This window comes from Sceloporus occidentalis, unplaced genomic scaffold (assembly GCF_023333645.1).
Source record: "Sceloporus occidentalis isolate IW3139 unplaced genomic scaffold, rSceOcc1.0.p SCAF_2, whole genome shotgun sequence".
Classification (NCBI taxonomy): domain Eukaryota; kingdom Metazoa; phylum Chordata; class Lepidosauria; order Squamata; family Phrynosomatidae; genus Sceloporus; species Sceloporus occidentalis.
Genome location: NW_028316982.1, coordinates 156,919,809 through 156,943,041, shown reverse-complemented (window position 1 = coordinate 156,943,041; position 23,233 = coordinate 156,919,809). Strand labels below are relative to the sequence as shown.

The following is a 23,233-nucleotide window of genomic DNA, read 5'->3' as shown; positions in this document are numbered from 1 at the left end:
ACAGGACCCTCTCTGCTGGGAAAAGGAACGTTGGGTACTTACCGTGACACGTTCATTTCCTGCAGAGAAGGGTCCTGGCATCCTGCCCACCCGGGTGCTGCCTGCGGCTTCCGACCCTGCCTGCCTGTTGGTGGACCTGCCTTGTTCTTCTTCTTGTTGCTGGATTGGTTTTCTGAGTTCTTGTTTATTCTTGGACTAGTTTTTTCTAAGGTGTTCTAGTTAACCCTTAGCTGATGTTACTAAGTTCAGTTCCTTGATTTACCTTGCTACTCACTTGGCTTGTTATTGACTGAGGCTCAGGGGGGCTAGCTCCTCCCTATATAGGGGCCAGTCTTTTGTTTATAGTCCCTGCCTACAGGAGCAAATAGGAGGAGCTAAACCCAGATTACAGGATGCCAGGACCCTTCTCTGCAGGAAATGAACGTGTCACGGTAAGTACCCAACGTTCCTTATTCTTCATCGTCAGCAAATCACACAAATAGGTTATACAGTGTGCCCATGTTTTACACGGGCGTGCCATACGTGGCTTTCAACATAAGCTGAAAGCCACACCAGAAAGGCCCCTTGCGCACCCCGGAAGTAGCATGGTGTTGTGCACCGTGGGCGCAAGCCCCATTACTTCCATTGGGGCTCCAGCATATGCTGATTTCCCCTTATGCGGAGGGCCCACTGTATCTGTGCCTGCACAGCTAGTTCAGAAACATCTAGTATCACTAGGCAGAACTTCAATTGCAACTTTTTTGCAGTCGCTCTGCCCACCCGTATATAGCCCCTAGTGTTCCTGCTCTTTCTCCAGTTCCTTTTGTCTGCCGTGTGAGCAGCTAGGAATGAACTTTGCTCTGGCCCCGTATCCAGTCAGTGCAATCGAACTCAAGAGCCCTCGAGCTCAAATTCAGAAGAGCCCTCAGGCTCAGGCCTTAGATAAGGCTTCCCGTCAGGACTAAGTGACTCTAGGGAGTGAGTTGGATGAAGATGCTAGGCTGGAGGATGAGCCTTCGTTTCAGGATAATCTCCTCCAGCACTTGGTCTACAACTTCCGACAGTGGCCGATACCTCCTGCTGATCAATGCTGACCAACTCCATCAAAATCTTCAGTGTCCTATAGCTCCATTGCCCTTTCCAATCTGGCTGGTAGGGCCTCCACTCCAACCAGACCTCCAGTTTCACCTTAGCATGAGTTGCTCTACACGCGCAGAATGGCCATCGACTCCAGCGCACCTTGTCAGCTTGGACTCTTCCTTTCCTACGGACGACATCAGATCATTTGCGACCAGATAGTCCATATGGCCACTGCTCTTGAAATTGAAGCTGACTATACTGATGAGGAAGCGGTCGATCCGATTGAGAGAAGGCTCCACAGGAAAGTTCTAACTTGTCCCTCCATCGGCTACCTTTCATCACTGGAGAAGATCACCAAGCATTCTTGGTTGACTCTGGACATGATCGCATCTGCCGCGAGGAAAATCGAGAATTTCGGTTTTTAGGACTGGAGCATGGCTTTAGCGCAGCTTCCGGATCCTTAAGACACATGCATCATTTAAACAGCATACCTCCAAAATGATCTGAAGCAGCTTTATTTTGGCCTGTCTGTATGGGCCTAAGTTTGGATCATTCTGGGTCCAGTAAAGAGCTAATTTTATTTATAAAGTTTTGTACACTATTTTGTTTTTATTATGTCTGTATTTCCTTATGTTCAACAGTTAATATGCCAAGGGCAGGGTACAGTTATTTTACATGTTGACTCATCACTACTCTTTGCACTGTGATTATTATAGTCAGTAATTTAAAGACCACAATAGCACGTGAACAGTTGCTATGTTGTCCTTTACTTAGTAAGAAACCAGTGGAGATTTCTTATTACATTTTACTATTTACATTTTATACACGCGCTAAAAGACACACATACATTGTCCTGCAGAAGTACTGACCTCTCATTTTGACTTTTCCCTATTTTAATGATATATCCTGGAGTGAAATAGACTTAATTGAAATTGTAACAATTTGCTCAACAATGAAGGTGCAAAACATTTTTATTGTGGCATAAATGTTAAGTGTATTCACAGACACACCCCATGTCAATACTTGTCAGAAGCACCTTTGGTGGTAATTACAGCTGTAAGCCTTCTTGAGTAAGTCACTATCAACTTTGCACATTTGGATCTTGCCATTTTTGCCCATTCCTCTTGATAAAACTGTTCTTCCTCTGTCAAATTGGATGGGGACCATTGGCAAATAGCAATTTTCATGTCTTGCCATGGATTCTCAATCATATTGAGGTCTGGACTTTGATCAGGCCATTCTAAGACATTCAGATTCTTGTTTTAAAACCACACCAGTGTTATTTTGCTTGTGTGTTTAAGGTCATAGTCCTGCTGGAAGAGGAACATTCACCCCAGCCCCAGGTCTCTTGCCCTGTATTTGGTTCCATTCATTTTACTTTTAATCCTGGCCAGTTTCACAGTCCTTGCAAAGGAAAAGCAACCTCCACAACATGCTGCTGTTACCACGCTTTACCCTGATAATGGTGATCTCAGGGCAATAAGAATTGTTGGCTTTGCATCACACATCAAATGCAGTTTTGGGCTCATCAGACTAGAGAACCTTATATGAGTTTATATGAGCCTGCCTCTGCTCTAAGGGGGTGAGGCCCTTGTCTTGGTCCTACCACCTTCCCAAGCACATTTGGTGGGAACAAGTGAGAGGGCCTTCTCAGTGAGTGCTCCCAAGCTTTGCAATTTCCTCCTTAGGGGAGGAAGCTAGGGTGGCTCCCTCCATTCTGTCCTTCCATCTATTCTGTTCTAACAAGCTTTTAGGGATTGACTAGAAGGGCTTATATATATAGCTGTCTTGAGTTCCAGTACTGGGAAAACAGCAGGATATAAATTAAATTGTTGTTGTTACTGTTGTTTCCAGAGAAGGAAAGAAATGTGTAGTATTTTGCTTGTAATATGTATGTAATTCTCTGGATGGCATGCACAAGCAATCCACAAATTTGGGTTATTCCCCTCATGCCAGGAAATATTGCAGGAGTCTCAATGTCTTAGGTTCCTTCCTGTTTATACAGTTGACTCCATAGCTTCCAAAAGATTATGTTGCTAAAACTGTTATTTTATCTGTATGTTGACTCATGTGCACGTATTGCGTAACAAATTTACTTGTCCCTTTCCCCAAATAATTAAGTTTCTTAATTTAAAAAAATTAAATGTTTGTGTTTAACTACATAACCAGAATTTAACTGTTGATGGTTTTCTCTTTCTAGCCATACACTGTTTTCCTTATGTAAAAAAACGGATTCCCATAATGTATCAACACCATATAGATTTGAACCCGATTGAAGTAGCTATTGATGAAATGAGTAAGAAGGTTGCAGAGCTCCGGCAGCTTTGTTCATCAGTGGAAGTGGACATGATCAAACTTCAGCTAAAGCTACAGGGCAGTGTCAGTGTACAGGTAAGGTGTTTAAACTGATTTTAACAAAAAATTCCTTTACATTTATCTTCACACATGGGGATTTTCTTACAGATAGCATTATGTGAATTTTGTGGTATTTTCTGGCCACAGTAGTGGATTGAAAAATTCCCCGTGTCCAAAGGAATGTTTGTGTGTACAGAATCAAGTATATTTTACCTAAATGCCTAAAAATGGAAAATACTAGGCAAAACACAACTAAAATAAAATTATGTCAAATAGAATATGCTGTAAATTTCTTCTCTTGAGGGGGTATTTCTTGCTTTTTATGAACTTGGTTTTCTCCCGATAGAAGAAATATCTATTTCTTCTGAACAGGGCAACCTGGTGACATTTTCATCCCAATATATTACACAAGCTAGCACCAATAAAGTAACTCAGTGGCAAAAGGCAAATATTAATCAGTTTGTTAAAACTAATCACACATGCAAAAACTTTGGGAACATTTTTTAGTCAACAGTGTTGTACACTAGTTTGGGTAAATTCTGAGACAAAACATGACTTTGGGGGATCCCTCCCTGCTTTCAGGATTATGTTATTTATTTTTTATTTAATTTTATTTTGCTCACAAATATGCATAGGCAGCATTATTCAGTGAATACAAGAAGTGGAGTTTGGGAACTGGATTCTGTTCTCTAGCCACTTGAGTGTCCTTAAAGGCTTCATTATTTTCAGCCTTAGTCCATAAGAAGACCTTTCTTTTGTAGCTGTATTTGGACATAGTGCTGGTAGGGAACTCATAGGCCATTGAGTCTTACCTCCTTGTTCAGTGGAGGATCTCTGACGAGAGTATCCCCAAGAGGTGAGTTAGAATGTCCTTGTGACAGAGCCTAATAGGGGAGCCAATTATGTTGGGGCATTTAGGGCACACAGAGGGAGAAACTCCACGTTTCTCCTTAAAACATATGTGAGATAATGCCCAAATAGGGCTTCTGTCTAGTTTGGAAATCAAGCTTGACAGTCCCTCGCAGGCTGTTTTTCCATGGATAAGAGAGGCAATTTTAAATGAAGCATTTCTTTTCGAAATTCAACCATCAAATAGATGAAATTTTGCTTTAATGTTACTAAAATGTTAACTATACTTGATAACTATACTTCTTTCAAAAAGGTTAATGCTGGACCATTAGCATATGCCAGAGCTTTCTTGGATGACACAAATACCAAAAGATATCCAGACAATAAAGTGAAATTACTGAAGGAAGTTTTCAGGTAAACAGTCTGAAAGTTTATCATTTTACCTTTTTAGCTGCCTTCAGAATCATTTTTACATAATTTGTTTTGCTTAATTACAATTCCAGACAATTTGTTGACGCTTGTGGGCAGGCTCTAGAAGTAAATGAGCGGCTAATAAAAGAAGATCAGATAGAATATCAAGAAGAAATGAAGGCTAACTACAGAGAAATGACAAAAGAGCTTTCTGAAATTATGCATGAACAAGTATGTATTAAATCTTAAGTATTTCATTCAAAATATCCTAAGTGGTAATAAAGGTTTGTTTTATTATCAGTATATTGTCTCAAATTCCATTTAGTCTGAGTATTTAATTTAAAGAAGCAGATTCTGAATGTATTCTTTATTGATCTCTTCTTTGATTATGCATCAGTTTTTTAAAGATGGAATAACTAGACAGGGGAAATTCACTAATATTTTAATTGCAAAGGGATTCTGCAGCATCTTTGAGATTTAACTGTGTGAAAGAAGTTGTAGCATGAGCTTTTGTAGACTCAGTCTACTTCTTCAGAATCACTCAATGCATCTGAGGAAGTTGACTGAGCCTGCAAAAGCTCATGCTACAACTTCTTTCGCATTGCTAGTCTCAAAGGTGCTACAAGAACCTTTTGCATAGTGATATTCCAGACTAACACGACTATGTCTCTGAATTCTACACTAATATTTTAATTAATTATGCATTGGTACTTTAGTTGCTCTTTGAACATTTTTGTTCTGCCTTTCATAAAAAAAGATCCTAGGGTGGAATATAACTCTGTGTCTGTGTGCATGTGCGCATGTGTTAAATGCATTTTGCATAATGTACCATAAACTTAGTTACAGCAACAGATTTAAAAAAAATTATATATGGGAAAAATAAAAGGGGAGTTGCTTTCCACAAGAATGCCCACTCATCACCTGTCTGCTGCTCATCACTTGTCTACTGCCAAGAACACCCTCTCCTGCTTATATGTTTCACCTCCCATGTCAGGGGGAAGAAGAAGACTGTCAACAGATGTCCTTAACATCTGTGCAGGTTGTTAGAGATATAGCCTTACCTTTGGGATACCTTAAAGATCAGCACTAGAAACCTCAATTGAGTTTTGAAAGAACTGGCATTAAGTAAAGGTATTTTAAAATACTAGTGAGGAATGATCCCATTATGTACTGGCAGCTGTTTCCAAACCCTGTTAAAGAGTTAGTCAACAAATACCCCAGTATAACAAAGAGATTGCAGAACTGCAGGACCTACCTTGGCCCACATACCTTTTTTTAGGCTAACAAGAACCTTCCTCTTAAAATAAGTATTTTGGAAAAGATAAGAGGTGGCCTGAAATATTCAAAGGCTGCAGCTGCCAAAGGTTGAGCTGCCATATTTGACCATTTGGGGACAAAAAGTTAATTCATCCCAATTTAGCAGAGGTACAAGCATGACAGTGGGAGGTTTGGCCCTCCAGTATCCCATGGGGTGCTGTGTAAACCCACAGACTCTAGCAGTAGCCCACTTCTGTTTTAAAAATTATTCATTTATTTAGAAAATTTTTTTTTAGAAAAAATAGCCTGCCAGGGTCCTTGAGGCAATGTACCCCAGTAAACACATGAAACATTCTTTAAAACCAAACTTGAACAGTTTTTCAAACCAATTTTAATAACACACATTCACAAACAATCCCCAAAGCCAATTCTAGCTTTAGGGTCCAAAGGCTATACAAAACATGTGAGCTTAGCTGTCCACGTGAAATTGAAGAGAAGATGGAGCAGCCTGACTTCCCTTGGCAGGGAATTCCACAACCAGGATTCTGCTGCAGAGGAAGCCCTGTCCCATGCACTCACCAGCTTATTCTCTTAGCTGGTGCGAAACACAGTACGGCCTTTGTGCCAGATGATCAAATATGGCCGGAGGTAGTCTTTCAGATAAATTGACCTTAAGCCATCAGAGTTTTGAATTGCACTTAGATATAAAATATAATCCAATATTGCAGTGAAACAGATAGGCAGGAAGGAGCGGCCTGAAGCTGTTCCTGGCTCGATTGTCCTGGGGGCACAGCGACCACATGCCATGGCCCTGAGGGTGCCTGCTACTGCAATCCCAAATGGAATGCAGCAAGAAGCGGACAAGATCCACTCCTTTGTGGGTTGCCTTAGATGGCCCTGCATGGCTTCAGGGCAGTTTCTGCTTGCCTCGGGGGCATGTGTCATGTAATCAACACACCCCCAAGAGGTCAGCATTTTAAATCCATCTGTTTTGGGCCATAGTCTCTAAAATGCATGCCAGATAGCTACCACATTTTGTAGTAGCTGCGGTTTCCAAACACTTTTCAAAGCCAACCCCATGTATTATACGTTATGGTAGTCTAGTAGGAGGTAATTAAAGAACAAACTACTGTGGTTATAGGTTAACCCAAATAAAGCAGATAGTACTAGAATATCAGCAGATACACTGCTACCTCGGGTTACGAAATTAATTCGTTCCGCAATTCCTTTCGTAAGCCGAAAATTTCGTAACCCGAAACACATTTTCCATTGAAAATAACTAATGCGTTCTATGACCTCAGACTGAACCTGCAAGTCAAAACAAAGGCACAATAGAGGCCTATTAAGCTAAGTACCCTACAATACAAGTTGCCTGAGGCACTAAAGAGCTTAACAATGACTGGCAGGTCCATTCTAAACTTTCTAATGATCTTAACAATGACTGGCAGGTCCATTCTAAACTTTCTAAAGGATAAAGAAAAAAAGTTTTTTTCTTATCTTTGATGGTTCTGGCATCTCAGAGTGAGGCAGGAGGAGGAGGAGGAGCTCTCAAATCATCACAGCCATGACCAAAGCAACCCCAAATCTAAAAAAGCAACCCCATGGTCACACTCTCTGGCCCACATCAAATCAAGGCCAAACATGCAAAACTCACATCCCACACTCTCAAATCATCACAGCCATGACCAAACCACCCCAGAACCCAAACTCAAAGGCCAGAAACCCCAAATCTAAAAATGCAACCCCATGGTCACACTCTCTGGCCCACATCCAATCAAGGCCAAACATGCAAAACTCACATCCCACACTCTCAAATCATCACAGCCATGACCAAACCACCCCAGAACCCAAACTCAAAGGCCAGAAACCCCAAATCTAAAAATGCAACCCCATGGTCACACTCTCTGGCCCACATCAAATCAAGGCCAAACATGCAAAACTCACATCCCACACTCTCAAATCATCACAGCCATGACCAAACCACCCCAGAACCCAAACTCAAAGGCCAGAAACCCCAAATCTAAAAATGCAACCCCATGGTCACACTCTATGGCCCACATCAAATCAAGGCCAAACATGCAAAACTCACATCCCACACTCTCAAATCATCACAGCCATGACCAAACCACCCCAGAACCCAAACTCAAAGGCCAGAAACCCCAAATCTAAAAATGCAACCCCATGGTCACACTCTCTGGCCCACATCAAATCAAGGCCAAACATGCAAAACTCACATCCCACACTCTCAAATCATCACAGCCATGACCAAACCACCCCAGAACCCAAACTCAAAGGCCAGAAACCCCAAATCTAAAAAAGCAACCCCATGGTCACACTCTCTGGCCCACATCAAATCAAGGCCAAACATGCAAAACTCACATCCCACACTCTCAAATCATCACAGCCATGGCCAAACCACCCCAGAACCCAAACTCAAAGGCCAGAAACCCCAAATCTAAAAATGCAACCCCATGGTCACACTCTCTGGCCCACATCAAATCAAGGCCAAACATGCAAAACTCACATCCCACACTCTCAAATCATCACAGCCATGACCAAACCACCCCAGAACCCAAACTCAAAGGCCAGAAACCCCAAATCTAAAAAAGCAACCCCATGGTCACACTCTCTGGCCCACATCAAATCAAGGCCAGACTTGCAAAACTCACAGCCCACACCCCACACTCTCAAATCATCACACCCATGACCATACCACCCCAAATCTAAAAAAGCAACCCCATGGTCACACTCTCTGGCCCGCATCAAATCAAGGCCAGACTTGCAAAACTCACAGCCCACACCCCACACTCTCAAATCATCACACCCATGACCATACAAAAGTGTTTTTCTTATCTTTGCTGGTCTTGGCATCTGGTCCTGGCATCTCGGAGTGAGGCAGGAGGAGGAGGAGGAGGAGAGGGGCAGCCCAAAAAGCCAAATTTAAACCAATTCAAGCAATTTAACCACTTCAGCCAATTCAAGCAATTTAACCACTTCAGCCAATTTATCCAATTCAAGCAATTTAACCAATTCAGCCAATTTATCCAATTCAAGCAATTTAACCAATTCAGCCAATTTATCCAATTCAAGCAATTTAACCAATTCAGCCAATTTAGCCAATGCCACCAATTTAACAAAGTTAACCATTTTTTTAAAAAGAATTTGGTGTTTTTTTTAAGGGTCACCTTTTTTTTAAGGGTCACCTTTTGCCTTCTTGGATGACGGTTCTCCCTCTCTAGTGAAGAACTGGTCCAAGGATGTCTGCTTTTGCCGGCCCTTAAGCAGGTTCTTAAAATGGCTAAGGCAGACATTATCAAAATGGGCAATGGCATGGCTGGTGAGCACCTTCTCAGGGTGGTGCTTCTCCACATATGAAGACACATTGTGGAATTGCCGCAAAATGTCTTTAATTTCTGCCGTTGGCAAAGATGCCCCCGCAGCCTCCTCCTCCTGGCCCCTGTCGAAATGGAGCACGTCCTCATCCACGGCCGAGTGTTGCATCGCCGCCAAGGCCTTCAGGTCCTCTGTTGTCAGGTCCTCGTTGTGCTCCTCGATGAGTTCCTCCACGTCCTCGTTGTCCACGTCGAGTCCCAGGGACCTTGCGATGGAGACGATCTCGTGCACCTCTTCCTCTTCACCTGGCTCAGCACCCTCGGACTGTGACCCTTCCAAGGAAGAAGCATCAGGCCACAGCTTCCTCCACGCAGCAATCAGGTTGCGCCTGGTGATCTCCTGCCAGGCCAAGTCCACCATCTTCAAGCACACCACGATATCAAAATGCTGCTTCCAGAACTCTCGAAGGGTCAGCTGTGTGCTCTCCGTCACATCGAAGCAACGCTTGAACATGTGCTTTGTGTAGATCTTCTTGAAGTTGGCGATCACCTGCTGGTCCATGGGTTGCAAGAGGGATGTCGTGTTGGGTGGCAGAAACTGGACCTTGATGAAGGAGAACTCATCAAGGATGTCCTTCTCCAGGCCATGCGGGTGCGCAGGAGCATTGTCCAAGAGGAGGAGGCACTTCAAGGGCAAATCTTCTTCCTCCAGGTACCGCTTCACTGTCGGGGCGAAGACACTGTTGATCCACTCGACGAAAAGGAGGCGTGTGACCCATGCGCGGCCATTGGAGCGCCACATCACTGGCAACCTGTCCTTCTGGATGTTGTGTGCCTTGAAGGCCCTTGGATTTTCGGAGTGGTACACCAACAGGGGCTTGACCTTACAGTCCCCGCTGGCATTGGCACACAACGCAAGTGTGAAGCGGTCCTTCATAGGCTTGTGGCCTGGCTGTCTCCTCTCCTCCTGGGTGATGTAGGTGCGGCGAGGCATCTTCTTCCAGAAGAGGCCCGTCTCGTCGCAATTGAAGACTTGCTGCGGGACGTAGCCTTCCTCCTCCACCATGGCCTTGAACTCGACGACGAATGCTTCGGCGGCCTGGTGGTCTGCGCTGGACGCCTCGCCGTGACGGACGACAGAGTGGATCCCGGTCCTCCTCTTGAACTTCTCGAACCAGCCACGTGATGCTTTGAAGTCCGGGGTGGCTGGCTCCTCCTGCGAAGAAGTTCCTTCATCTGCCTCCCTGCTGGCCAGGTCTTCGAAAATGGTGATGGCCTTCTCGCAGATGACCGAGGTGGTCACAGTGTCCCCGACTCGCTCCTTTTCCTTGATCCAGAGGAGAAGCAGGCGCTCCATCTCCTCGTGCTTCGGTGTCCTCTGCTTGGCAATCGTCGTCACGCCTTTCGCTGGAGCCACAACAGCTCTGATGGCCTCCTTCTGCTTGAGGACAGTGCCAATTGTCGAAGGGTTTCGTCCATACTCCTTGGCAATGTCCACCAAGCGCACGCCCCTCTCGTGCTTGGCGATGATGTCCTTCTTGTCCTCCAAGGACAAGGGAGCCCTCTTCTTTTTCTCACCGCTTGGCTTGGGAGCCATAGCTCAAGCCTAAAAAGGACAAAAGGCACAGGCACTGAGCAAAAGCCACAATTGGAAACCACCCCCACCCCCATGGTCACACTCTCTGGCCCAAACTTGCAAAAGTCCCACCCCACACTCTCAAATCATCACAGCCATGGCCAAAGCACACAAGAACACAAGCCCATAGGCCAGAAACCCAAAATCTGAAAATGCCACCCTATGGTGGGACTCTCTGGCCCACGTGGGACCATGGCCAAAGTTTCAAAACCCACACTCCACACTTTGAAAACAGAAAAAAAAACCCAGCATGTCAAGCCCATAATCCACACATCTGAACATGCCACCCTAAAAGGAAAAAAAGCCGAAAAAGGCAAGCCAGCACGTCAAGCCCATAATCCACACATCTGAACATGCCACCCTAAAAGGAAAAAAAGCCGAAAAAGGCAAGCCAGCACGTCAAGCCCATAATCCACACATCTGAACATGCCACCCTAAAAGGAAAAAAAGCCGAAAAAGGCAAGCCAGCACGTCAAGCCCATAATCCACACATCTGAACATGCCACCCTAAAAGGAAAAAAAGCCGAAAAAGGCAAGCCAGCACGTCAAGCCCATAATCCACACATCTGAACATGCCACCCTAAAAGGAAAAAAAGCCGAAAAAGGCAAGCCAGCACGTCAAGCCCATAATCCACACATCTGAACATGCCACCCTAAAAGGAAAAAAAGCCGAAAAAGGCAAGCCAGCACGTCAAGCCCATAATCCACACATCTGAACATGCCACCCTAAAAGGAAAAAAAGCCGAAAAAGGCAAGCCAGCACGTCAAGCCCATAATCCACACATCTGAACATGCCACCCTAAAAGGAAAAAAAGCCGAAAAAGGCAAGCCAGCACGTCAAGCCCATAATCCACACATCTGAACATGCCACCCTAAAAGGAAAAAAAGCCGAAAAAGGCAAGCCAGCACGTCAAGCCCATAATCCACACATCTGAACATGCCACCCTAAAAGGAAAAAAAGCCGAAAAAGGCAAGCCAGCACGTCAAGCCCATAATCCACACATCTGAACATGCCACCCTAAAAGGAAAAAAAGCCGAAAAAGGCAAGCCAGCACGTCAAGCCCATAATCCACACATCTGAACATGCCACCCTAAAAGGAAAAAAAGCCGAAAAAGGCAAGCCAGCACCCCAAGCCCATAATCCACACATCTGAACATGCCACCCTAAAAGGAAAAAAAGCCGAAAAAGGCAAGCCAGCACCCCAAGCCCATAATCCACACATCTGAACATGCCACCCTAAAAGGAAAAAAAGCCGAAAAAGGCAAGCCAGCACCCCAAGCCCATAATCCACACATCTGAACATGCCACCCTAAAAGGAAAAAAAGCCGAAAAAGGCAAGCCAGCACCCCAAGCCCATAATCCACACATCTGAACATGCCACCCTAAAAGGAAAAAAAGCCGAAAAAGGCAAGCCAGCACCCCAAGCCCATAATCCACACATCTGAACATGCCACCCTAAAAGGAAAAAAAGCCGAAAAAGGCAAGCCAGCACCCCAAGCCCATAATCCACACATCTGAACATGCCACCCTAAAAGGAAAAAAAGCCGAAAAAGGCAAGCCAGCACCCCAAGCCCATAATCCACACATCTGAACATGCCACCCTAAAAGGAAAAAAAGCCGAAAAAGGCAAGCCAGCACCCCAAGCCCATAATCCACACATCTGAACATGCCACCCTAAAAGGAAAAAAAGCCGAAAAAGGCAAGCCAGCACCCCAAGCCCATAATCCACACATCTGAACATGCCACCCTAAAAGGAAAAAAAGCCGAAAAAGGCAAGCCAGCACGTCAAGCCCATAATCCACACATCTGAACATGCCACCCTAAAAGGAAAAAAAGCCGAAAAAGGCAAGCCAGCACGTCAAGCCCATAATCCACACATCTGAACATGCCACCCTAAAAGGAAAAAAAGCCGAAAAAGGCAAGCCAGCACGTCAAGCCCGTAATCCACACATCTGAACATGCCACCCTAAAAGGAAAAAAAGCCGAAAAAGGCAAGCCAGCACGTCAAGCCCGTAATCCACACATCTGAACATGCCACCCTAAAAGGAAAAAAAGCCGAAAAAGGCAAGCCAGCACGTCAAGCCCGTAATCCACACATCTGAACATGCCACCCTAAAAGGAAAAAAAGCCGAAAAAGGCAAGCCAGCACCCCAAGCCCATAATCCACACATCTGAACATGCCACCCTAAAAGGAAAAAAAGCCGAAAAAGGCAAGCCAGCACCCCAAGCCCATAATCCACACATCTGAACATGCCACCCTAAAAGGAAAAAAAGCCAAAAAAGGCAAGCCAGCACCCCAAGCCCATAATCCACACATCTGAACATGCCACCCTAAAAGGAAAAAAAGCCAAAAAAGGCAAGCCAGCACCCCAAGCCCATAATCCACACATCTGAACATGCCACCCTAAAAGGAAAAAAAGCCAAAAAAGGCAAGCTAGCACCCCAAGCCCATAATCCACACATCTGAACATGCCAGTAGCAAAACCCACAATCCACACTTTGAAAACACAAAAAAAAAAACCCAGCACCCCACAGCAAAAGCATGGTCACACTGTCTCACCCCACCCCACCCCACAAGAAGAAGGTAAAAATCCATCAACCTACCTGTAGAGAAATTCCTGATGGCCGGTCTTGATCCGAAGATACACCTGGCAAAGGCAGAAAAAGTCCAAAGGCCAGGAAAAGTCCGAACCTCAAGTGGAACCAAAGAGTCAGAGCTCAGAATATCAACTCTTCCTCACACAGTCCACAGGGCCAGACAAAGGAGCAGATCAATGGAAGCCGGCTTTTGTATCTCAAGCCAGGCCACCCCCCCAATTTCGTTAGCCAATACAGTTGATCAGCTTGATTTCGCAAGCCAATCACTGCTGCTAACGAAATTCAAAATTCGCGCCAAAGCTAACCCCTAACCCAGCCCCCTTAGGTTTCCGTTAGCCCTGGAAATCCCTGGAAAGCCTGTAGCTGCACTTTGCATCATTTGAATTTCGCGCCGAAATGAATTTCGTAACCCGAAAAACATTTCGTAACCCGAAACAGTTTTTTCCAATCCACGTTTTTCGTATCCCGAAAATTTCGTAACCCGATCATTTCGTATCCCGAGGCACCAGTGTACACACCTCCTATCATTTGTTTGACTGTAAGATTTCTGTCACATTTTATTCTAATAATGAATGATATGGGTGTATATAGTCATCATTCTGTTACAAGTTCAAGAATTAGTGTATATAGTCATCATTCTGTTACAAGTTTAATTTAGATTTAATGTTCTGGGATTTTTCTGGAGGAGCATCCAATTACAATGGGAAACAATTCAAATTTTCTGTAGGGGTAGCTCATTTTATTGAAATATCTTAGTGTACATCTTGTATTTTTTTGACCATATAAATTTGGTTGAACTGCTTATTCTGCTAAGATAAAAATGTCCATTGTGCTTTCTTAAATACATGTTGAAGAAATAAACAAAACAGATAAACCATTTTTCTGTTAGCACACTTCTATATATTTTGTAGAAATCTTAATGGGCATCTCTCTTTCTTCCTTCCTTTCCCCCCTATGCCGCTTTGAAAATGTGATCAGCTGGGATGGTAATATTTTTTGGTTTCTCTTTCTAATTTTGTGTTGCCTTTTACTCCCATGGCACAGATAAAATGTGTAACTTTATCATGTAGCACAGATTTAGGCTTGCTCTTTTTAGATCAAATACATTGAGTGAAGCTGGAGCGAGTGGATTGTCCTTCCCTGTACTGGGAGTTTTAGGAAATTTTCACTTCCAGTTAATCACAGCTACTGGTGTTTTCTGGACCAAAACTTGCAAATAACAGTAATTATGGTTTCAGAAACCATAACTTGGCATTGTCATATCTGAAATGAAACATCATTCATGCTAGTCTCAGTTATTACATTGTTATTCATCTGTTTTAACTGCCAAACTCCTCCGTGTTGTGTGGGAGGGAGAGCTCATGAACTCAAGGCTTGTTCCCCTCTTTCCTGCACATGCACATAATAATGTACATGTGTAATACATAGTTTAGCATGACTAGCAAATACAGTCAGCCCTCTGTATCCACAGATTATCCATGGATTCAAGCATCCATGGTTTGAAAATATTAAAAAAAATATATAAATTCCAAAAACAAAGCTTGATTTTGCCATTTGATATAAGTTAAACCACTTTACTACCCCATTGTATTTAATGGGACTGGATCGTCCACGGAGTTTGGTATTGTAAGCCTGAGGGCAGGGAAATGTCTAATTAACAAATTGTAAGCCGCTCTGATAGCCTTGGCTGAAGAGCGGGGTATAAATAAAATAAGTATCCATAAAAGGTCCTGGAACCAAACCCCAGCGGATACCAAGGGACTACTGTGCAGCCTGCATATCACAGTGTGGAGGAGAAAGAGTTTAGAAGTGTTGGTGGTGTTGCATAATATTGTATAATATTTACTATTTTACTCATCAAGGAATTGTGTCATATCCTTAAAAAACATGTTAAAAAAGGAAGTCTGTTTTCTTGAAGGAAACAAGATAAACATCTTTATTTTAGACTATTGTCTGTGTTAAGTTGTGTCATGCTGGAGAACTGATATTGATTAATAAGGTTTCAGCCATTTAAATTTAAAAAAGGCATTGCTTTCACATAAATGACTCGGTTTCTTAATTACATGTATAGAATACTTTCCTGCTCTCATCTAAAGTTAGGTCTCTGATATTCACCTTTTGACTAGTCACTAAAGCAAAGACCATGGCAGTACCACACTTTTGATAAGCCCCTTTCTCCAATGTATTGTATGATATATGTCTCTCTTTTTCTTTCTCTTTAAGATAACTTCTGTGGAAGAAAAGGCCAGTGTAATGCCCAATTCCTTGCATATTTTCAATGCTATTAGCGGGACACCAACAAGCACAACAGTTCATGGAATGCCCAGCTCTTCTTCTGTTGCATAAGCATTTTGAATGACTACTTTAAGTTGGAACCAAAAAAATATATTTTTTTCAAACTCAGGATGAAAGCCACAATTGAAAGAGAACTGTGCAGGTTCTAACAAAGAGTGTGTTTAAATTTTTGGATCAGTCAGGGATAAGAAAATAGATGGGAGATATCATATATGTATACTGATGGTGCACATATTTTTTATATTCTATTGGCAATATTAAAGGTTCTCTGTGTTTGTAAAAGCAAACAAACACAGAAGTGTTCTGGGAAAAATCTGTTTCATATAATGGTATTATAGAAGAAATGGCACATTACAGGCAGGTGTTATGGAATGTACATTTGCAGACGTAAACCACCAAAGTGTTGTTAATTGTATGCACATATTGATACAAAATACAAACACTAGTGGGTTCGATTTCACACTAGTGGGTTAAATCAGCACTAATTTGAGGAGATTAATATACTAGACATAAATTTTTGTATTTAACAGTTGTGTTCCATTTTATACTTTTTAGGCATTTTGGAGAGCATAGAAGCATAAAATTAATTAAGCAGTCGCATCCAACCAAAAGACACTACATGATATAGTCTATAAAGGAAGAATTGTACATATTTGTTAATATAGATCATAAAGTCTGTACATAAATGTATTGCAGTTCAAAGCATTTTTAATATTCATACCAGCTCTCATGTGACAAATTCATGTTCATTCCAAGTAAATGCTCTATTTTCTTTTTACACATTGTATATAAATAAGTGCAATATGAAGTTGTATACAGTTTCTGTAACATTATGCACTGTTTTTAAAAAGAAGACATCATTTTTGCCAAAGTGATGGAATATGAAAGTGGTGATAACTACTGTGGTAAATGGTGATGTAATTTAAGCTTTACTATATTGTTTTAAGACATGAATTAGTAATTTTATATTTGAGAACATAAAGGGTTTAATTTTATTTAACTGAAATCACTGTCCTGCTGTAATTAAACATTATATACTTCATCTGTATTAAAAAAAAAGTTTAATTTATGTGGAACTTCTTCAGATCATTTTATTTTGTTACTGTAAAGCAACACTATCTGCTAAAGTTGGACATTATGTTGTTTTCATAAATGATACTAATAGCTAACTCTCCCCAAAATACTGGGTTATAAATATTTGGTTTAGTTTTTCTTTTGTAAAATTAGTTTATTGGCCATACTGCCAATATGTTCTGTACTTCCCCTTGCAGAGAAAATATTGTTTTCTATAAAAATTATTTTCAGCAACACAATTCAAGCCAGAGACAACTCTAATAAGAGTACTTAATGCTTAATATATGATATAGAAACTTAACCAAGAACTTCTGCTCTTAGATTCCAAGTAATTGTAACCTACATTTTGACTGTTGTTAAGGGTACCCAATACATAAGCAGGCTTCAGATAATTACATATGTGAAGCATATGCAATAATAGTTTTCAGGTATTGTCACCATGCATTCTCACCTACATGAACTTGGATGTTTATGAATGCAGTAATGAACAGATTAAGCGATTTTTATCAGAAGTGTGGTATGCACACAACAGATTTATGTACTTCATAATGCTTCCAATGAACAGCTTCTTCCAAGATGGAAATTTAGCTCAAATAACCATTAGAATCCAAAAATTGCGGTTTTGTTGTTATATATTCAAATGGTATACTCAGTACTGATGAATGGAATTAATTACTGTTATTCAAAACAAAGAGTGTCACACATGTCGGCTGGGTGGCATTTACATCTATTGACTGCTGTAGTAGATGGGAAAGCTTCAGGATTGGGCTGTTTTTCCTGCCATGGCTCTGGATAGCTCAATTTAAATGTGCCCTTGTTCGTAATTTGCTAGACTAGTAGGCATGTTGTCTGTTTCCCTAGCTACAGAGAAACAACTCTTTTAATCTAATCCAGTGATTCTCAGTGGAGTAGGACCCCTGAGGGGGGTTCAATACTGTAGTTGCATTAAAAGCACTACAGCCGCCTCAAGCTGGGAGAAGTTTGATTGGTAGATTTTTGACAATCCTCTCCCTTGCCCTCTCTCCCCAGAAGTCCAATCTGGGGCAGTCGCTTAGCATGGCTTTCCAGTGATCCCATACTGTTGGAAGGGAGAGCAAGGGAGCCCATTACCAAAAAGCAATCCAGCAAACTCCTCCTGGCATGAGTTGCACAGAGGCCAGACTGCCTAGCTCAGGGGAGAAGAAAGAAGGAAGACAAACCTGCTGAAAAGGCTCTACAGCCATAACATTCCCCTGCTATGCTTTCCTCCAACCTCAAACATAGCAAAAATTGACTTCCCCTTTTTTATACACTTTCCGCCCAGCTTCTCCAAATGTTACATCACTGACGTGGTGGGTGCATGCCCCTTACCACCCACAAGGCATTTTCTATAGGGGTAGTAAAGAGAGGCTGCAGCATTGAGAGAGCAAGAGCTCAGCATTGGGGGGGCTCATGTGGCATGTGGCTTGTAGGAGAGTGAGAGGAAGGAATCAAGGAAACTAGGGGCGGTGGCTGAGCAAGAGGAGGAGAGAGTGTGAGCCAACCAGAGAGAAGTAGTACAGGAGCCTGTTACAAACCCTTTCTCCCGCTTCCTTCTGACACCTTTTCCGTCCTCTTCATTCTGCCATGCCCAGCCACAGCACTTATGGCCATCCTCACACATGTGGTGGGGAGAGCCTTCCATTCTTTTCCCTCATCCTCCTCCATCCAACCTGAGGCTGGGTTGCAAAATATGAGAGCCTGTCTTCCCTACCATCTTCCTTGGCTCTTCACACCTGACTCCCTTTCCTCTTGATTTAGTCTTTCAGGTAGATACAATACCTGTCATCTCTCAGTTGTATTTCCTTTCTCAATCTCTCCCTGCTTGCTCCTCCTCCTTCTGTTCCATACAGGGATGTGGCTCAGATATGTTGTGCCCCTGAGTGTAGCTGTGACTGCACAGTCTGCATCATGGAAGAAGGAAGGCTTTGCAAGTGGTGGGTGATGGGTGGGGAGAAGGAGAGGGGCAAGAGGACGCTGAATACAGCTGTCCTTTCAGGCATGCATAGGTCCCCTTTTTTTCTCACCAGTATGTGTGCTTGTGAGGTGGCAGGAATGGAGATAGGAAGGAAACAAGGAACACCTCCTCATGACTGCAAAGTTGGTGCTGCAAATCTAGAGCAGGCTCTAGAACAATGGAGAAGGCTTCCTTTCCTTTGCCATCCTTTCCCTTTCCCTAGGTTTCACTCTCTCCTTCCTCTCCCTTGCCCCAAACCCTTCACCCCTCCTGCCCAAGTGCTTGTGCAAGGGAACATACACACCCAGTCCTAGAGATACTTTCAGTTTTTCTGCTTTCATGGGGGTCCTGCACCCCTCCCCCTGCAAAAAGTGAAGGCTGGCTGTACTACAGCAAGCAGGGGGACCATGAGGTCTACATGTGTATGCAAAGGGGGTCACCGGGTTAAAGGATTTGAGAAACACTGAACTAATCAATGGAACAAGTGTGTACACAATTACTCTGACCATTAGGATGTTCAAGGCATTAGTATAATTCCTGTCATGTTTCCATAGTGCTGCTTTGGGGGGAGGTTTCTGGATCCAAGATGTCACAGTAATGCCAATAAAATATACAGTACAACATTCACATACCCAGAAAGCAAGCATGTCTAACCTCTTCGGTAACAAAGCACATACGCCGGAATGGAATACATTTCTGTGAAATAATTCATTTACTCTTCTTTGCTGTGTCCATGTCTAATTCAGTTTCCATTTGTTGTGGTATATTTTAAGTGATAGGTGGAAACAGAACATTATAAGAAATCCTTGTATGGTATTTTTGAAGGGTTTTTTTAATGTGTTGTTTTGTTCTAAATTTGGAATCCCTTATACGGCAAAGTTTACTCATAGACAATGATTAAGTCACAAAGTGTTTTCAAATTAAAAACCATAATATAATTACATAATTGCGTATATGTGGGACAGGAAGAGAAGATGGATGGATATTTTCAACACAAGATTCCATGTTGCTTTCTGTGTCTGAATGTTTGTTTATACATCTAGCCCTTACAAAAAGCCCACACTGGCTACCAACTTTCATAAAGTGAATATAAAACCATAAATCTTGAGGCCACAACTGTGATAAAACTATTAGCAAGGATCCCCAGCTAAACCATGTGTTGGTATGCCCTTTACCTCTTTTTCAAGCTATGCTTCCATTATTATATCTCTATGCTTGCACAAATACAGTAAGTGTGCTTTCAACAGACATCTAAATTATAACATTGAGAATTGTTTTAAATTTTGATGTAGGAAGTTGACACACTGACCAAAGTGTAATCACCTATTCTCTTATTCAGGTATCATGGCTGATTCGGTTAAGGCTGTTTCAGTAGCCATGTGGACCATGTGCTCATTTCCAGAAACAGGTACAACTATTTTAGAATGGGTACTACTATTTTAAAATGCCACAAAATCAGAATTGAATGCTGGAAAGCTCAATAAAATATACATCCAGATTCATAATGGTCCTTTTTGTTATTTTATTTTGTAATAGTATTGCAGTTCTACAAAAGTATATTTCTTTTCCCACTGCTCTAGAACAGTCTGGGCGAGCAGCTTAAGAAACCCATTGAAGGCCCTTATCAGCTGCCTCCAGGAGGAGGTGCCATCCTAGCTGAGAGACGATCCTATTAGGCAAGAGAGGGTAACTTCCAATATGTGAAACAAACATTCAGAGTGAGAGGAACTAGGGGTGTAGGAGGTAACACCCAGCAACTAACCCGTTTTGCCTGTCTAGATGTGAAACACTCCAGAGGGTGTGCTCCTTTAAATGTGTCAGTGAAACTGCAAACGGAAGGTAAAAGGAACAAGAAAACAAGAGAATACCTGGCAGTATGTGTTAGAATGTCCTTGGAAATCAACATTTCTGAAACATTCAGCAATGATCTTGATAAGTCTTCCCAATTTTTTTCTGTTCACCTTGAATAATTATAGCATTTACAATTGACAAGTGCATTTTTTCATCTTGTTCTTCATATAAGCAATATTCATGTGCACAAGAGGGACACATAGAGCTGGAGGAAACCACAAGGGCCATCCAGTCCAATCCCCTGCCATGCAGGAACTCTCAAAGCATCCCCGACAGATAGCCATCCAGCCTCTCTTTCAAGACCTCCAAAGAAGGAGACTCAAACGCACTCCAAGGCAGCTATTCCACTATTGAACAGCTCTGACCATCACAAAGTTCCTTCTGAGATTTAGGTGGAATCTCTTTTCCTTTAGTTTGAATCTATTGCTCCTTGTTCTAGCCTCAGGAGCCATGGAAAACAAGCCTCTTCCCTCTTCAGTATGACATCCCTTCAAATATTTCAACATAACTGTCATGTCCCCTCTTAACCTTTTGGTCAGGCTAAACATTCTCAGCTCCCTAAGCCACTCCTTATAGGGCATGGCTTCCAAACTTTTCACCATTTTGGCTGCCCTCCTCTGGACACGCTTCAGCTTGTCAACATCCTTTTTGAATTGTGATACCCAGAACTGGATGCAGGATTCCAGGTGAAGCCTGACCAAAGCAGAATACGATGCTATGATCGCTTCCCTTGATGTAGACACTATACTTTTTGATGCAACCAAAAATCACATTGGCTTTCTTGGCTGCCACATCACACTGCTGGCTCACTTTCTGCTTGTGGTCTACTGACTCCTAGATCCCTTTCACATGAACTGTTGTCTAGCCAGGTGTCTCCCATTATATATCTGTACATTTATTTTTTCTGCCTAGGAGTAGGACCTTACATTTTTCCCTGTTGAAATTCATCTAGCTAGTTTTAGCCCAGCCCTCTAATCTATCAAGATCATTTTGAATTTTAATCCTATCCTCTGGGGAATTGGCAACCCTCTCCCAGTTTGGTATCATCTGCAAATGTAATCAGCATGCTGTCTATTACTTCATCCGAGCCATTGATAAAGATGTTGAACAGCACAGGGCCTTGTACTGATCCCTGTGACACTCCACTAGTCACCTCTCTCTAGGATGAAGAGAAGCCATTGGTGAGCACCATTTGGATTCAGTCATCCAATCCACCTAACATGTCAAAAGGGTCTTGAGCTGGATGGGTTCACATATATATTTTGCTACAGCCCTAAAAGACAGCAGGAATAGCAAGATTCCACTCCCTTTGGAAGATTTTGGATCATGCCTAACACAAGTGGTGTCTACTAAGACCAGATAAAATGTATGGACCCTGAGTTGGAGTTAGGGTGTTTGAATATTCCATCCACCCAAGTAGTGCCTCCAGGAGTAATAAAGCTGCTAGTGCATACATACTCCTTTGATTTTCCTGAACAGCAAAGGAATGCAATAAAATGACGAGCATTGTTTATGAAAAAAACCCCAATGTTACTGATGTAATTAACTATAGCCATTTTGATCATTGTGATTACTGTTTGCATCATCACTGAAAGTCCTTTGGCTATGTGGAATAACCGTGAATTTCTCCAAGTAGTTACCACACTGGTGCAAGCTATCCTGTGTATGGAGTAGCTATCTTTAAGCATGGCATCAGACATAAGTAAATTATAACTCCAGATCTGCAGTTAGTGCTATTTTTATTTGTAGACACTACATAAACAAAATAATCTATGATTGTAGCAGCAAAATGTGAGACAGCAAGGAAATGAGAAACATCAAAATGTACTCTTCATGATTGCACTGTCAGGGTTTGTCATATAGTCCTGCTCCTACTTGTCTGATTTATTTATTTATCAAAACTTTATGTACAGGTTGAATATCCTTTTACCTGAAATGCTTGGGACCAGAAACATTTTGGCTTTTGGATTATTATTTTGGGGGATTTTGGAATATCTATATTTGCATATGCATTAATGAGATGGGATCCAAATCTAAACACAAAATTAATGTATGTTTCATATAAACTTTATACATATAACCTGAAGGTAATTTTCTATAGCAGTTTTAATAATTTTGTGTGAGAAACAGTTTGTGTACCATCAGAAAGTAAAGGTGTCACTATTTCAACCACTTATTTTGGTTTGAGGAATATTTTGAATTTCAGAATTCAAGATAAGGGAGACCCATATTCTAGTAGATTGATCAGTAAAGTTACCAGGAATTACCATTTTATTTTTAACAGAAATTTCATAGTTTTCTATTTATTGCTAAAAAAATTATTCTGCTTCTACTGCTGTTCACAAAAATGATTCCTGTGAACCATATTGTCTTTGCAAGGAAATAAACAAAGAATCTCCCACCACCTTTCAGTTCAGATTAATTGAAAACAATAGAACTGTGCTTATAGTACTTACATAATAGCTGAAGAGGAAAAATACTAATTATTCCTCCATTAGATCTGCTTGTGGAATGTAGATAAGCAGAACACAATTATCTAT

General features: G+C 42.1%; 1 protein-coding gene across 13 annotated transcripts in view; it reads left to right on the top strand.

Annotated features, from left to right (window-relative positions):
* The window catches only part of LOC149319174 (dedicator of cytokinesis protein 9), a 194,806-nt gene extending 177,944 nt beyond the window's left edge, over positions 1–16,862 (top strand). For all 13 annotated transcript variants that reach the window (XM_089511207.1, XM_089511208.1, XM_089511205.1 and 10 more), the window contains 4 exons: positions 3,260–3,450; positions 4,577–4,677; positions 4,767–4,905; positions 15,722–16,862. In XM_089511207.1, coding sequence (XP_089367333.1) covers positions 3,260–3,450; positions 4,577–4,677; positions 4,767–4,905; positions 15,722–15,844 — 554 coding nt within the window. In that variant the 3' untranslated portion in view covers positions 15,845–16,862. The remainder of the gene's footprint in view (positions 1–3,259; positions 3,451–4,576; positions 4,678–4,766; positions 4,906–15,721) is intronic.
* The last annotated feature ends 6,371 nt before the right edge of the window (positions 16,863–23,233 follow it).